Source organism: Aythya marila (assembly GCF_965140915.1).
Source record: "Aythya marila genome assembly, chromosome: 2".
Lineage (NCBI taxonomy): Eukaryota > Metazoa > Chordata > Aves > Anseriformes > Anatidae > Aythya > Aythya marila.
In genome coordinates, this window is record NC_139043.1 from 106,432,086 (window position 1) to 106,449,011 (window position 16,926).

The following is a 16,926-nucleotide window of genomic DNA, read 5'->3' on the forward strand; positions in this document are numbered from 1 at the left end:
TTACTGAGGTGTATGAAGCTCCTGCCAGCCCATTTCTCCAGCCTGTTGAAATCCCTCTGAAAGGCAGCACAAGTGTATCTTACCAGCCACTTCTCCCAGTTTTGTCCAACTTGCTGAGGGGACACTCTGCCTTATAATCCAGATCATTAACGAGCATGTTAGATAGGATCAGACCCATTATAAACCTCTGTGATACACCATGAATTGGCTCCAATTAGACTTCACTGTGCTGGTCATCACCCTCTCAGCCCAGCTGTTCAGAAAGCTGTCAATACACCAGTCTGCTTATCCAGTCCATACTTATCAGCTTGTCTGTTTGCATATTGTGGGAGATGGTGCTGAAAACCTCACTGAAGTTTAGACAAACAACGTCCGCTGCTCTCATCTCATCTACCAGACCAGTCAATTCATTATGAAGGGTTATCAAGTTGGTCAAGCACGACTTCCACTTGGTGAATTCCATGCTGACTACTGCTACTGACTTTCTTACTCTTCCTGTGCTCTATCACTTTGCTGGGGATCAAAGTGAAGCTGACCCACCTATTCATAATAACGCCAAGAAGAAAAAGAGCGATTCTAATTAAGTAAAAATTTATTTTTGTAAAGTATGTTAAGAGATTTCACATCATGGAAAAGCTTTTGATTCCATCATCACTTTTTTTTTTTTTTTTTTTTTTTTTTTTTACATCTATTAGACAAAAACCAAAACAAAACAACCCAACAGATTGTATCTTGGATCTACATCATATTTTACATGCGAGTATTACGTTTCAGGGCTGAAAATTACCTCTCCCAACTAAAACATGAATAATTTTGATACAAAATGAATCAAAACAAAACACAAAAAGTAAAAGAAAACTGGCATGGCTGGAGTTCTTACCTATAATAGTAAATTTAAATGTTTTAGATGGCAGAGTTCTTCCTGCATATGTGTCTGCACTACTTTCATTTAATACAACTTGCAGCTTCAAGGTGTAGTTCCCAAGTTTCTGAAGATTTTCTAAAGAGAAATACAAATAAATTTATAAAGAAAAAGTGAAAATTATAAATAAACTGAAAATATTTCCCCTAGGAACTCACCCATTTTTTTAAACCAGTATGGCCATTTGCCTCCATGCTGACTTATATGGGAAATTATCTCTTTATTTCCTGTAGGTGCTGAAAAATAAACAATTACCTACATGTATTTAGGATTTATAACATAATTCTCTATTATATAAAAACATGTCACTTTTAAATCTAAGAAACAGAAATTCAGATTCAGTTTATCACATTGATTACGGCTTAATAAAATATTTATTTCCACATCTAATCCCATTTTAATTAAAAATTGCTAGCCCCAGACACGTTAAAATGTAAGCAGCAGGTTTATGAAGCTGTGTTTTATCAGCTCTTTCATTATATGTTCCCTGTCAAGTCTGAGCACTTGCAGGCTGTGCAATTCATACTGTCAACTGATCAACTTGACAAATGATAAAACAAATTAGCTTAAATTGGAGCAATGGTAAAAAACATGAGGTCAACTGCAAGTATATCTGAGCAAAATAGTAACGTTCTTTTTTTTGCTTCAAATTGTTTTGTTTGTCTTTATAAACACTTCTGCTGCATGAAACCACAGCCTGAAAAAACGTATAATGAAACTGAGGTAATTTTTAGTGACTGGTGCTATAACATCAGATAGTACAGGAACAATACAGTTAAAAACTCTGGCAATAATATATTCAAAATAGATTTTAGTGTAATTTAAGTAAACACAGAATGCAACTGCAACAAGACTACATAGAATAGAAAGAAATGCATGAGAAGACACAACTTGATCTATTGGTTAATATAAACAATTGTTTCACATCCTGCTTTTTCACCAAATGACATATATAAAGCAACATTTGCCAACATTTTTCAGTGTATTTCTTTGAACATTTAATTTTGGAAATATTGGGTTATTATAGTAAGTTATGATGTTTTTTACTGTAACATATAATTTAGAGAAATAATTTCTAACATAATTTAATATATGCACATAGTTTAATATATATACTACATATTTTCAGCTTTAGCAGTTATCAACACTGAAAAAACAGAACTTCTCAAGTAAGTAGTTTTCCTATTGCACTGTCAACTGCCAGCAACCTAAACTGAAAGCCTCTATATATTATGCAAGATGAACACCTTGAAGATGCTCACATTTCTTGTATTGCCCCTTTATAGATTGATCATACAAGGGGCAAATTTATCCATAGGAGAAATTTCTTCACTTCTATGAGAAGTGAAGGAAGCGTAACACTTCTGTGCATACTGATATGCAAAAGTGACAATAAAACTAATGGGTTCTTAGAAGAGAACCAGTGGGAATACCTGAGCTTTAAAGGGAGGGCACCATTACATTCTCCTGTTCTACTGTTATGAAAGAGGACACAACCCTAAGTTATTTACGTTTAAAATTTGCAAGCAACTTTAAAGGTAATATTTTTAGGTACCAAACTAGTCCGGTCTCTAGCTTTACGTAACTTGAATGAATTGCTGTGTTAATTGCAAGTTCCTTTAAACCAGAAACTATGCATATTATGAAGAGAATCTGAAATTGATACGCTCTCCTTTTATGTGTCAGAAGAGTTAATAGTAATATAGCATTGAGACGTTAAATATTTGGCCTTAAGGCAACTGTCATTTCACGAAATGTGGCTTTGGATGCATACATGAAACTCTGATGGAATACTGTCCTTGAAATTAAAAGCTTTACAAGTCTACCAAATTCTAATATATGCACAAGAAATGATACACAAGCAAATATTTTACATTTCATGCATTTTTAAATAATAAAGACTATTTAGAAAATAGTCTTTAAAATTAAAGATACTAAAGTACTTACAATGTAAAATAACCTTGAGTTCAACCAGAAGTTTCTTTGAACCTCCATGACTGGTACCAGGAAGTTTTTGCATTGCTTCTCCTTTTTTATTCAAAATTTCTATTCTTAATGCCCCTATATTTAAACAGAAAAATGAAGGACTTTTAAAGTATGCTGTTTTTAAGTGACTGGAGATTTCTGTATTATTATTTTTTTGTTCGTTTGTTTTTAACAGAGGTGAACACTATCACTTTAAACTACCATTTTCCCTTTGAGTATTCAGATAATGAAACTGTACCTATTGGTGTACCAGCAAATCTTGTTTCATTTGGTAATAGCTCATCTCCTTCAGGCCATGTTACAGACAATTTGTCAGGAAGTCTAGTGAAAATGAGAGAAAGAACAGTTTTTCTGTGAGTTAAAAAAAGAAAAAAGTAATTTATCTTTAGAACATACATGAAGCTCCTTTTCTGGAAAAAAAAAAAAAAAAAAAAAGGTTCAAACCCATTTGTTCTTGTTTAAGAGGGTTTTTTTGTTTTTTTTTTTGTTTCTGCTCAAACGGTTGACTGCCCTTCCATTGGGAATACAACTAACCATATGTTTGTGCTTCCTGAAAAAATACTAAAACTCTTAGTAGGAACTGCACAAGTAAATCACCACAATTCAGAGCTTACCTTGCCATTTCATCCTCTATGTATTTTTTAACAGCTTTGTCAGACACTGTTCTGTCAAGTTTTGAGATTGGAATAGTTTTCGTTTCAGCATACAATGCCTTAGGTTCCTGGAAAAAAAATAAGTCAAGTTAAAAACAGCCAGATTATAGTACATCTGAGAGAAAAACTTCTCTATCAAGGGACCGATAGGTAGACACAAACATAATGCAATATGCTAACAAATGGTGACTCTTTGAGCACTGTGGTAGAATTTGCTGAAATCACAAGGGTTAAAAATGGGATTGCAATATACTAGCGAGCCCAACTGTGATGCTAATGTCGTACGGAAATTTAATTAATTTAAATTCATTGATCATGAATAATTATGTTTAATATGCGATTTATATTAAAACTGATGTAAATAAGCAATTTGATTCTTTCTAAGCAATTTGATTTCTTTGCTAAATCCAGAATTGAAAAGTTGTTGAAAAAAACAAACAAAAGAATTTTTAAAGTCTACTACAATTCAGTTTACAGATTCCATAAGCATATGAGGTATGAGAACTCTTTTTAGTATTTGTCTTACCAAAGCAATTTGAACCTCTCCTCCGGTGGCAAATATATCTCCATCATGGTCTCCATACAAAAAAAAATTCTCAATGCTTCCATAGAATATTGGAAGAGTCTTAGTGGTTTTCACCTGTTAGTTGAAGACAACAGGTAATTTCAATACATTAAATCTGCATTAAGTGTATCGTATTTGCCTTTTATACAGTTCGAATGCTGTTACAAAATAAACAAAAAAAAATCCCAACATCAGTGAGGACCTAACTTACCAGCTGCCCAGTTTTGTACGTTTTCCCATCCCACTCTATTGCAGAATATACTGTCCAAGGGCTCTGCATTCTTTTGGATGGCAAATCAGTACGTGTCGTTATTCCTTTAAAGACCGTGAATTTAATCTGTTTGTCATATTTCTCATGACAGTCTTTGAGCCACAAAGCAAATTCTCTGTCAATTTTCATTCGCTGCTCCTATAAGGAGATAACAAAATAAATGCGTATTATCAATGCATTGCACAGAATGCAAACCTGACAATTTGTGAAATATGAACGATTATAGGAGAAAAGAGATACTGTAGTCTAAAAAAACGGAATCTTCAGCTTGGAAACAGTACAGTATTCCACAACAGTTAGAGAAGGAGTATTCCACTTCCAGCCAGAGAAGGAGTTTCCCTCTGTACTCATATTCTGTTATGAGGACAGTCTTTCCACAAAAATTGTTAAAGAAAATAAAAGGAAAGACAAATTTTTTTTTTTCAGATTTAAAGAGTTAGCTTTAATACTCACTGAAATTGAGAGAAGCGTCTGCTACAAAGACTGCAAAAGTGTCCAAGGTGAAAGTTCTTCAGAAGCAGAGAAATAACCAGTGGCACGAACAAATGACCCGGAAGTACACATTTCATTTATGCCAGAAAGCAAGATGTAATAGATTAAAATAATCACCTGTCCATTGAAGATTCTTGTGAACAGAGTATTCTTGTCTTTTAACTTCAGTTCTAGATCCATGAAAGTGAGTTTGTTTGTGCTGACCTGAAACTTATCATTGGTAAACAATGCACCAGAAATTCTGTTGTAGCATTCAATTGGTGCCAATCCTCTCTTCTTTGGAGGAGCACACCAGTCAAAACTTAAACAAAAGAAGACAGACATTAAAATCTGTACAAAGGAAGGTGCTTACGTTGTAGAAAAAGATTGATCTACATTGTAGAAACTGATTATTACTTACTCTTCCACAGTTGTGTATGGGATTAATCTTCCATTCCAAAAACATTCAAAAATAGGTCTTTTTCCTCTGGCACCCTTTTCTACTATAAAGCAGTCGTAATCTTCATCATCATCATTTAATTCTTGATTACAAAGAAGACAGTCTCTATGAATAAAATTCTTAAAACCCAGTGTAATATCACACAACACAGCATTTAATGATTATCTGTGCATAATAGGTTATGCCCGGTAGCATTACACATGATACCAAGTTGGGTATTTATTAGCATTTTTTTGTTTAAGAAATACCAAACAAAAAGTGTAAGGAAAATTTTAAACAGAGATTGAACATTTCCAAACATTAAGTATAATTTGAATAAATAATACTTATTTCCCCCCCCCTTAATGCCATATGACATTCTTCTAATGTCAAAAATCTTGTCATTATTAAACTTCATTTATTGTGTTAAAGGAATTTCAAGGGGTGATGATTTTTTTTTTAAACCCTAGCATTTAAATCTGAAAACCCATCAAGACTGCATAAAGCAAATTTTACATTTAGGGCTTAGTCTGCATGTTGTCTACTGCAGTATTCTGGTGTTATAATGTCTTGAATCAAACTTCTGCTCATTATTTTCTCAAAAATCTAACAGTCAGGAAACCGAAAATGTTTCAGTCAGACATTTTTGTAAGAGCTTATAGTTTGATAGCAGAGGGAGTTATGTCAAAGAACAAGTTTACATGGACAAGTTACCAAAATAACCAATGTCAAGAGGTGAAGTTCTCTGTTTTGCCACAATCCCATTTAGATGATAATTTATGCTTCAATTTAAATTTCTTTTTCTAACTTTAAAAGATTTGTAGTAGTAGGATTGTTTATAATATGACTTTACCACCGATTAGCAGCATAACATTTCACTCACTTGATGGATAACATGGATCATCGGGGTATGTTTCTTTATCATACAGGAAAGGATGATATCGGATGATGCCTTCCACTATACCTTCTCCTTCAACAAGCGCCTTAAACTCAAAACTATCTGCCGTAGTATTTATATACAATGTCTGCATGTCATCTTTGATCTCTCTAAGATTGACAATCTTTGGTACTTTTCCTTTTTCAAACAATGAAATCTGAAAAACAACAAAAAAAGTTGATCCTCCTTAGACCAAAAAACCTAGAGTAATTAGCATTTCTGGCATTTGTGTTAACTATTAGCAAAATGCATTAGCTTCTATGCTGCAATGATAAATAACGTTACTTCTCAAAAACTAAATTACTTTTGTATCTTAAAACGCTGCTGTAGTTCAAAATACATAATTTTTACCCATAGATATAAAATTTCTTACCTCAATGTCAATGTAGTTGAAAGGGCTTATGTCTTTTGTTACAGCATTAGTTTCATTCCCTTTTGGTCCATGGATATAATAGTGATAGATATGTCTGTAATATTTTTTAAATGAAAAATACATCTCCAAAAATTGAAATTAGAAAAAATGAACATTATAATTTTCAGTTAAACTCTGCAAACAACAAGTATACCTGATACAGAATATTTACTAAAGACTGCAAGTTGTTCTTTTTCATTTCTTTGAACTCTTATCTCCTTCACACATAGTCATTCATACGATCAACTTTTTGATAAAAATAATCAAGAATATTACAAATTGGAAAACAATACACGTGAAAAAAATATTGTTGTTACATAGCTACAGATCCAACATCAAACCACAAGCTAGTAAAACTGTAGGCTGTTTTGCACTCTAGAGATTAAAATGAACTAGAGCCAAAAAGCCTCCCACATTGTTTCCAATTTTTTATATTGATCATTTGAATAGTAATAGAAGTATTTAACAATCACCAGCCTTACATTATTAAAAAAAAAAAAGTTACCCTATTTCAATATAGACAAAGCTATGGATATGACCTGCATATTAGAAATACATCTTTTAAAATCTGTAAACATTATGCACTAATAGCACCCGCATCCATTTCAGAACTGCAAAGATCTATACTGTCAGATAGGTTAATTCTTTACGTAGAGATATGAAGTTTGAGAAAATTTAGGAGCTTAAATTCTATTTAATTCAACTTTTCAACAAGCTAGCTAATTCTTCCAGCTTCCAAAGTCTGAGTCCTTAAACCTCATGGTAGTGGTTTGCAGAAAAATGAGTTTATACAAGCCAATGAGACTGAATGTACAAGGAACCTAAATCAACCTGCAAATGTTTATAACCTCTTTGCTTCTGACATCTACCACACTAAATTCATCTCAAGGAGAGATCCCAGGTCAAAATTCCTCATGCTCTCATTGCTCTTGACTTTAGAGCAGACTGGTATGTCCTCACTGCAGAGCATTTTGCTTGCACCTCCTCTAGACCTCAAGAAGTGCTCTTGTGGCCTTAAAGCAGAATTGTATTGGGATTGATCTTCCCTCCCTCCAGTTCAAAGCATCTGAAATAATGAGGGCTGTTCTGTAGTCCAATAGAGCAGAATGAAACTGGTATCATCCTGTGTAGCAAAAGGCATGGCAGGAGGATATTCAGAGATGTTTGAGGGAATAAGGCCAGCTGAAATACTGGTAATGAATTGTATAACACTGTGAAGCAAAAATCTTATTAGATTTGCTGTAACAGCTGCAAGGGTGTAATTGAGTAAATGGTGCTTGGCTTCCCTCTCAAGTGGGAACAGTTTTTTCCACTTTGGGAGACCTCTGGAATGAAGACACGTGTAAATGCAGCTAATCATCAGAATAGACCCTAGAAGCTAATGGGGTACCTAAGTTATTTATCAATGTAGATGTACCCCAAAATTTTCATACAGTTATAAAAGGTTTCAGTCACAAGTTATGTGAACAGTATTTAATATATTATCTAATCTAATCATCATATTATGTATGACCCATTACTATTACACTACAGTAACAAAAATAAATAAATTATAGATTAGAAACCAAATTCTAGTTCACCAGTTTTTCAAAATTGGACTACACAACACTAGCAATGAGTGGACAGTATCATACAGAGTTCTCCCTCTAAGGCTGGGATGAAGCAGCATTTTTCTATATATATATATATATATATATTTAAAAACACTACGAACACAAAGTTAGATACTAAGGTTAGGAGTACAGCTGTCAAAGTAACAACATATTAAGTTACTCATAATTAGATTAATGATTAATAATGTAACAACAAAATTGAATAGGTTAATAATTAGAATTGATAATTATATAATAATTATAAAGTCACACTGATGCTGATGTTTGTAAATATCTTTCTTTGGATTGGGGACTTTTTCAGTTGTGCTGATTTTAGGAAAAACAGCCAAGAATACATCAACAAAATATGCATCATCAACAGTCTTAACAGGAACAAAGCCATTGATGATGTACTAATAGGAAGCAACTTGTAATTCTCTGATTTTGTTAGTAAGCCTAATTTTAAATCAACTATAAAGCACCAACTTACGCCAGCTGCCTTGTCCAAAGATGAAAGTAGTTTTTCAAGTACTGCATATGATCTAGTTGAACACCTGTAATGACAACTGCCGTGAAACTCTCTTTATCCCTTTCTTCTAATATTAGATTATGAAGAAATCTTTCATCATCACTTGTGATATGTGTAGAGTCAGTTGGCTACAAAAAGAGTAAAATAATAAGAGCAGGAATGTAAACTGAATTGCTGAACTCCCATCAGCTTTGAAAGGACTAAAAATCAGAACAGGAACGCAAACACACAACACTATGTATCACAAAGGACTAATGCTCAAAACGAAAGCTTCCGTATTCAAAACAAATGAACTGAGAATCCATGATCCAGTTCATTTTCAACTCACTCATCACAGTATTTTAAATGTTGAGAAATGCATTTAATCATGCTTAACGTAGCACTGCGTAGTACCTATGTCCTCATTTATCAAATGAACGATCGTGTGTCCAAGACGTAAGAATTTATACAGTAAATCACGCCAGAAAAAAAAACATTTTTGTTTTTAAATGGATAGTCTGCTTTCTAGAATAGAACTCATAGAGGAGAAACATGCTTTGGTTGTGAAACAGAAAACATGAATCCTCGGTTCCAGCTGAAATATCTACCAGTCTCACAGAAAAAATGAAGTTGTGATTGTCTTTTCCTGGATGAATACACCTTGCTTTTATATGACAGGTTCCTAAGCTGCATAAAAACACAGTGGTTACTGTAATGCTTCATGCTGGACCAGTGGATAGTTTTTGCATATGCTCCATCCAGAAAAGAAGGTATTTTGAACACAAAGATTGAGATCTTTCTAGAAATCACAAATGCCTGATACAGCTTCACGCCTCATTTTGCAAGAAAGCAGGCAAAAAGGAAATGTTACTAAATTACTAAATGTTTCTAAATGTTATTAAATTAAAGGATGCACCTCTGAGCTAACTGTAGGTAGTGAAATATGTTAGTCACCAGTGTCCTATTAAGGCTTACTTTCCCCAGGGAACCAAAGAGCTCTCCTTAACCAAAAAGATAATTAAACCAGTTTTGGTGCCTTTTATCAAACTCAAACTGCAGTAATCCATTACAATTTCTATTTCTGCCATAGCATTCACTTGGTCACCTACGTGCACTTTTTCAGGACATGCATGGGACAAATTCTGACATTTAATTTCACGTCGGTATTCCAAACTTGCCTGGCTACTTCAGTCATTTATATCAACTTCTTTAGTCTCAAGTTGTCTATCCATCAACTCCACACTGTTGAGTTACTCTTCTATCACTGAGTGCTTCAGTATCTATGAGTTTCTCATTTCTTCCTTTAACACTACACATTGCAAGTGATGCAGAAGTAAAGAAATCCCCAAACAAATATTACAAAAACATTACACAGGAATTATGTTACAAGAAATACTACAGGAAATCATGTTAGCCTGGGAACACTTTCAATTAAAAATGAGAAAGCATCAAGCCTACTTACTTTCCTATTTCGAATATATCCACTGTATATTGCTTCTTTGTTCTTCTCCTTCTTTTCAAAATCCTCTTTGGAAAGGACAAGTTCATGAACATCCTGAGAATCCGCAGGTTTGCTTATCATCTGTTTATATTTTAGTATTTAAAAATCAAAATGAGAGTTAAAATGAATACAATAAAATAATTTAGTGACATGATGTGACATCTCTAATGTTTTAAAATGAACCCAAGGATTGGTATCTACTTACCCTGGCAGATTGTCCAACGAAGAATACTGCTTGTTTGCCGCCAACTCCAAAATATGAGATATCACTATTTAAACTACGAGGTACTGGCAAAGGGCGAACATATCCTGAATGATCACTGCGAATAAAAATGGCTTTTATAAGTTTTCTCAAGCCGATTATCATTTAAAGGGGGAAAAAAAAAAAAAAAGAAAGAAAAAAGATCCTTCTGATCTAACCAGCTTGTATTAAACTCTTCCCTGCAGTCCCTCTCTTCTTGTCTTTTATTGTCTTTTATTTCATAATTATATGAAATAAATGTCTTTTATTTCATAATTATAATTTCAATTAAAAGCAATGTGCCTAAAATTCCTGATGTACTTTTTTTTTAAAAGGATGTCAATAGAGTAACTTCTTTCTCTTTAAGTTATCTTATGTCTTCTGTCCCTTCTAGCAAACCAAACTGCATTCAGTGAAACACACCTGACCTTTTCACCTAATTATTCTTTTGCTTATGTACTTTTTTTTTCTTTTTTTCCTTTTTTTTTTTTTTTTTTTTAACACTGAAAGACAGAAAGGGATTTGGCAGTGAAAATCTTACAGAAAAAGAAATATGCTACTGTACTTAAAAATTCTCTCCACTGCTAACTGAAACAGTGACATTGCCAATAGGTCTGCATAATAGGTACTGTGGTACCAGCAATTATCTACAGGTTTAAATGGTACAAGATAAGGGGCAAATCCCTCAGTGCTCTTCTTTGACTACAGCAAAATGTTAGCTGTTCTGCTTATGCTAATGAAAATAGATCATTAAGTGAGCCTTCTTCCTTATGACATAACACCTCAATGAAAACACTTTTGAGTCAAAATTGGAAATGCCAGCCATCTCTTAAACAGTCTTGAGGAGATGACAAACACCATCAATAACTCAATTCCATGTCTTTTGAGTCAGCTTGGATGGATTAACAGTCTTACCTAGTTTAAGCTAACAACAGCAAAAACACCTATTTCTCAAATTACCACAATAACGAATGAAAAGGTGCAGACAAGTATCCTAGTGTAATTTACAGCTACGCTCTTATCAGTATCAACCCACAATTTAAACTTATAGTTTAAAAATACTACACATTTCTATTGTTATTCAATTCACCTAGAGCAATCTCAAAAACAGTGTTTCTTTACTAATGACTGGACAAGATAACCTAGTTATCAAAACCCCAAACCTTTTCATCTCTATTATCACTTCCTGCTGCTCCAGTACTCTTCACGTTAGTTTTTCATAGAAGTTATTTATGATTAAGGCTATGATCACGATCTTCAAAGAATCCTGTCCTTGGCCTAAGGTATTTTTAAGGTATTCTTAAATAAAAAATGACTAAAGCTCAAGAATTGTACGTAATCACTTGTCTGGAATTTTTCTACAGTAGGGTTAACTGTCACTGTACAGGTTGAAAGGGAATGGACTGAAAACCATAAAATGTATTATTGCAAGCATCAAGAAACACCATAAACTTCTACTTTCTTCTTTAAAGGCAACACTTTTATTTTGCCTAGCCTTCTTCAACAGATGCAGACATCTTCAGTTACAATTTTGCATTACGTTGTACACAATTAAGTCAAAAGAAAACCCTAACCAAAACCCTGTATTCACTATACCCTTGGGGAACCTGTCACTGAATGCATTGTTTACTGCACTACTGAAAAGCTTTCAGGTAATAGATGAACCTGGCTTAAGAGCTCTGCAGAACACAGAATGCTCTTAACTGTATGCAGATGAGTTGAAGACAGCTTAGAAAAGGCCACGAGAATAAAAAAAAAAAAATGTTCTCGCAGTACCATAGCATCAGGAGAGTATTTCTGTGTTATGAAACTTCTTTATTTTCTCCTCACAGAATATACGTACCTGATGTGCAATCATAGAATGGCAGGTTTCAGGTAAGCACTGCTGAAGAGCTGTGCCTTCAAATGACAAATTGTACAAGTGTTTGTACAATTTGCCAATTGCAAAAACGATTAAAACATTCTAACCTCTCAAAGTCACCTTGCCTTGTAAACTTTGACAATCTGTACACCGCCCAGTTGTTAAGCTCTTTAGAAGTCATTCCTCTTCCATTATCAATCACAGCAACAGCTGGTTTTCCATTGGAATCATCAAATAACTGTTTGGGGAAAAAAATAAAAATAAAAATTAAGGAGCACAAAAAAAAAAAAGGAAACCCACACCTGAGAAAAGCAGAATGTTTCTATCTTACCAATTTGATCTGGATGCTTCGAATACCAGCATTTCGGGATGTAGCTGATAGAGAATTGTCAATCAACTCGGCAAGGGCAAATGCTAAAGAAATTAGAGAAAAATCAACATATTAAAATCCTGTTCTTAAAAGACAACACTTAGACGCACATTTGCAGGAGTTTCTTCTAAGCCATCAGGATAATACATTCCCGTCCTGGGTTTATGTGGCAAGGTGTTGGTAGTGGGGGGAAGGGCTGCAGGGGTGGCCTCTGTGAGCAGAGCCCTGCAGCTGCCCCATGTCAGATCTGAGCAGCTCCAAAAAGGACCCGCTGCTGGCCAGAGCTGAGCCAGTGACTGAAACTGATTGCATCTCTGTGATAACATACTTAAAAAAAAAGATCTGTCAAAGAACTACTATATTCTACCTTCAAGCCACGCTGTAAAATGTAATGTTTTTATATGCCAATAGAAGATTTGATGTTGATAACATCTTCTGTTATCCAGAGGTTTTCTATCACTGGAGTTATGTACTTTGTTAGCTATATGGTAATGCACTTTAATACTGTCCTTTTGAAGCAGATGGCAGTGGACCTGATTTTTGCACATACTTCATACACTTTTATGAAAAAGTGTACTAAATGATGCAGGCATTGATGCAATCAGTACAGCATGGAAGTGAGCATAATGTTAAGTGATGAAAGTGAAAAATGTCTTATGAAGAACAGAAAGGGAACAGCAAAGAAATCACCTGTGCCAGTAAATAAAGGAAAATAGAACATTATCGTTTCATTTCACAGTAACATTCTGAGGCCTGCTGAAAGAAGGAAAAGAGGTTTTTCTACCAAGGGAATGATCAGCATTTCATAGGAGAGGAGCAGTAGCTGCAAAATACATGACCACTTATATGAAGTGCAGTACTGAACGATTTCATATTCATCAAGAACTTATGAGATTTAACAGTTCCTTCTATCAAACCGTTTGTTTGATTGCAGCGCTGTTAAAGTGAAAATAGAATGAGAGTTGGATTGTTTGTTCATTTGAGTCTTGTTAAATTCTGTGACTGTGGAGAATGGAAATGCTTCTAGTTAACCCAACTCTAGCAGTGAGGACAATACTTCCGTGTTTTTTGGAATTAACACATTTATCTAAAAGTATTTTTGTCACATTTTTTTCTATCAGCCTAAATTAATGTATGTAAGCAAGCAATAATTCAACACTGATGAAAATCATGACGAAGAAATCTCATCCTACTGATTTTGTTATTTCTCTTGTAATCTATTCATATATGCAAAACACACAGCTTAAAACAACAAACGACTTCAGAATCCAAAGATGAGACTGGAAAAAGAAACAGAGAACATTGCCAGTAACAGAAAGAATTCTGATGAGTGAAATTAGCAGAAAAGTCAGATAACCTAAGATAAGATGCTAACCATCTACCTCTGGGCGGCTTCAGTATCCATAACAGGAACCTCCCAATACACCACAGCGCATGTCACTGAAATATGACACGAGGTAGCAGTATGATGTTGCAATGTTTCATTTTCTGAAGAACAATCAAGTCCTGTTCAGCATTAAGATCTATCACCCTGACACAAACACATGGTATCTGCTAGCTTCATACAAGCTAGCATCATCTGCTAGCTTGTATCTGCTTCTTCTTATTCTCTGAAGGAACAGTCCCACTGTTGACAACACTTTGACAACCCAAAACTCGGAGTTGGAACTAGTGAGGGACATGAAAAGCAATGAGAAGGGCTTCTGCAGGTACATTGCTAGCAAAAGGAAAGCTACAGTAAGCATGGATCTGCGGATCTATGTGGTAGGAGAACCAAGGACAACAGGCACTGAAAGGGCTGAGGTACTTAATATGCTTTCCTGCCCCACCCTCATCCCTTTACCTTCACTTGCAAGGTTTGCCCCGAGCTCTACCAGATGCTTAAAGTTACTAGCAGAATGTGTGGGGAAAAAATCATCTCCCCTAATACACGAAGACACGGGGAGCTCACATAAGCCCATGCATGCAAAGGACACTACGGAAGCTGTCTGATGCCATTGCAAGGCCACTCTCTACCATCTTTGGTGACTGTTTAGTGGTGACAGCAGAAGAGCAAATATCTTCTTCATGAAAGGCAGGAAGGATGTAGGGAGCTACATCCCTGACCTGTCACTACAAAAATATCACAGGTCCTTGCAGAAGACATTTCCAGGCACGTGAAAAGTGACACAGAAACAACCGGAGTAGCTTTACCAAAGATGAATCATGCCCAACCAACCTGATTACCTGCTATGAGATGACTGGCTCTGTGGACAAGGGAAAAGCAGTGATGTTATATATAGCTTGACTTTAGCATGGTCTCTGACGTGGTGTCTCACGCTAATCTTATAGACAAATTGCTAGACAGATGAACATAATAGGTGAGTTAAAAATTGGCTGGGCCAACAAACTCAGAAGGCTGCAATTAGCAGCACAAAGTTCCAACCAGCAGCCAGTTACTAGTGCTGTCCCACAGGAAACAAAAATAGGGTCAGTAACACAGTCTCTGTGCTCTCAGTAAGTTAGTTCACGGCCAAAACCAAATTTGGGGAAGTGGTGAATATAATGGAAGGCAGGGCTACAGTGCAGAAGGACCTTGATGGAAATCTCAAGAAGTTCAACAAAGGCAAATCCGAAGTCCTGCACTAGGGATACGTTAAGCCCATGCAGCAGTACACACTGGGAAGCACACTTGCTCTAAAGCAGCTTTACAGGAAAGTATCCGGATTGGCATCATGTTGAATATAAGTCAACAGTGTGCTCCTGTGGCTAAAAGAATGCCGACAGCACGCAGAGCTATATCAACCACTGTAAGCCAGCCCATTAAGGGAAGTGATGCTTCCTCTCTGTTCAGTACTTGTCAGACTGAATTTCAGGTCTTCTCTGAAAGACACTAAAATACTGAATTGAGTCCAGAAGAGACCTCCAGATGATAAGAGGGCTTGAGCACAGGATATACAAGTAGAGGCTGAGGGAACTGAGATCATTCAGACTTAGAAGAAGGGTAAGGGAGACCTTATTGTTCTTTTTGTGTTAGGAGGGTACAGAGATGAAGCCAAACTCTTCTCAGAGCTGTACAGTGACAGAACAGGAAACAATGGACAAAAGCTGGAACATGGAAAATTCACTAGACGTGGACACACACACACACATATATATTTTATATATATATATATATAATATAATCATGGCAATGGGAATGCATTAGAACATGCTGCCTGAACAGGTTGTGAATGTCTCTCATAGAAACATTCAAATCTTCAGTGGGCTTGTCCAGACACCTCATCTAATTAACTCTGCTTTGAGCAGGGGTGATGATACAACCCATAGAGAACCTTTCTGACTTAAATTACTCTAGGATACCACGAAACAGTTACACATCTCCAAGACTTCCCAACATTTCCTTGAAAAACCCTTGGATGGCTACTGCAGGTAATGATTACCATATACAGACTGTAATTTTCAACATCATCAGTTTCAACCATCAATTTGGTGTCATGAAGAAATGAAGTAGTAGTCTACTTTTACAAAAGCCTTGAGCTTAACCTTAAGGGCAGAAGCATCAAGTTCAGTTTGAGAAGTTATACACAGACAAGAAATGCTCAGGCTACTTTGTACTGTTGTACCTGGGTTTTATTTTGTTTAAAAAAGTACAAACAAGAACCTTAATTAAGTAGAACACAACGTGCATGCCTCGAAAAAAGAGCTCCTGTGATCCATAATTGGTATAGAAAATGTGAACAAGAATTGATGCTTTATGGTCTCTCCCCTGGCAGACAAAGTAGAGTTTAACAATGAAAAAAAGTCACATCTCTTTGTATAGATTGAAGTAGTTAACACTTCACATCACATGCAATTAAGCTGGGGGCTCAAAACTACAAACTATTACAAATGCTAAAAATTTACATGGTTCAAAAGGTAACTGGACGTATTTATGGAAAATAAAAGTTTACAGGCATGAACTCAAAAGTGCCCGAATTACATTTTTTGCATCTCTGCCTTTCTGTTCTCATATTACTTCTCAGATCTCTGATAATAGCTGCTGGTGGGAACAAAACCAAGAACTAGGAAGGCACTGAACCAAAACAGTGTCTTTTCGTGAGCAGGGAAGGGGACCAGTGAATGAAGAACAGGAAAAGAGTGAGGGGGCAAAAAGAGAATGTTACTTTAAACAATGCAATTGCTATTTACAGACACTGATGAGGTTTTTTTTTTGGA

General features: G+C 35.3%; 1 protein-coding gene across 2 annotated transcripts in view; it reads right to left on the minus strand.

Moving 5' to 3' along the window:
- Positions 1-16,926, minus strand: part of SMCHD1 (structural maintenance of chromosomes flexible hinge domain containing 1) — a 79,624-nt gene that overhangs the window by 48,086 nt on the left and 14,612 nt on the right. The window contains exons 4-19 of one of the 2 annotated variants that reach the window (XM_082753940.1): positions 12,691-12,773; positions 12,467-12,597; positions 10,463-10,577; positions 10,219-10,338; positions 8,739-8,905; positions 6,618-6,711; positions 6,191-6,401; positions 5,290-5,410; positions 5,007-5,190; positions 4,338-4,535; positions 4,088-4,201; positions 3,523-3,629; positions 3,147-3,229; positions 2,870-2,983; positions 1,081-1,158; positions 881-1,000 (exon numbers count right to left, since the gene is read on the minus strand). In XM_082753940.1, the coding sequence (XP_082610066.1) occupies positions 881-1,000; positions 1,081-1,158; positions 2,870-2,983; positions 3,147-3,229; positions 3,523-3,629; positions 4,088-4,201; positions 4,338-4,535; positions 5,007-5,190; positions 5,290-5,410; positions 6,191-6,401; positions 6,618-6,711; positions 8,739-8,905; positions 10,219-10,338; positions 10,463-10,577; positions 12,467-12,597; positions 12,691-12,773 (2,040 nt within the window). Of the gene's footprint in view, positions 1-880; positions 1,001-1,080; positions 1,159-2,869; positions 2,984-3,146; positions 3,230-3,522; positions 3,630-4,087; positions 4,202-4,337; positions 4,536-5,006; positions 5,191-5,289; positions 5,411-6,190; positions 6,402-6,617; positions 6,712-8,738; positions 8,906-10,218; positions 10,339-10,462; positions 10,578-12,466; positions 12,598-12,690; positions 12,774-16,926 lie in introns of those variants that run through there. The other variant, XM_082753941.1, reaches the window with a different exon arrangement.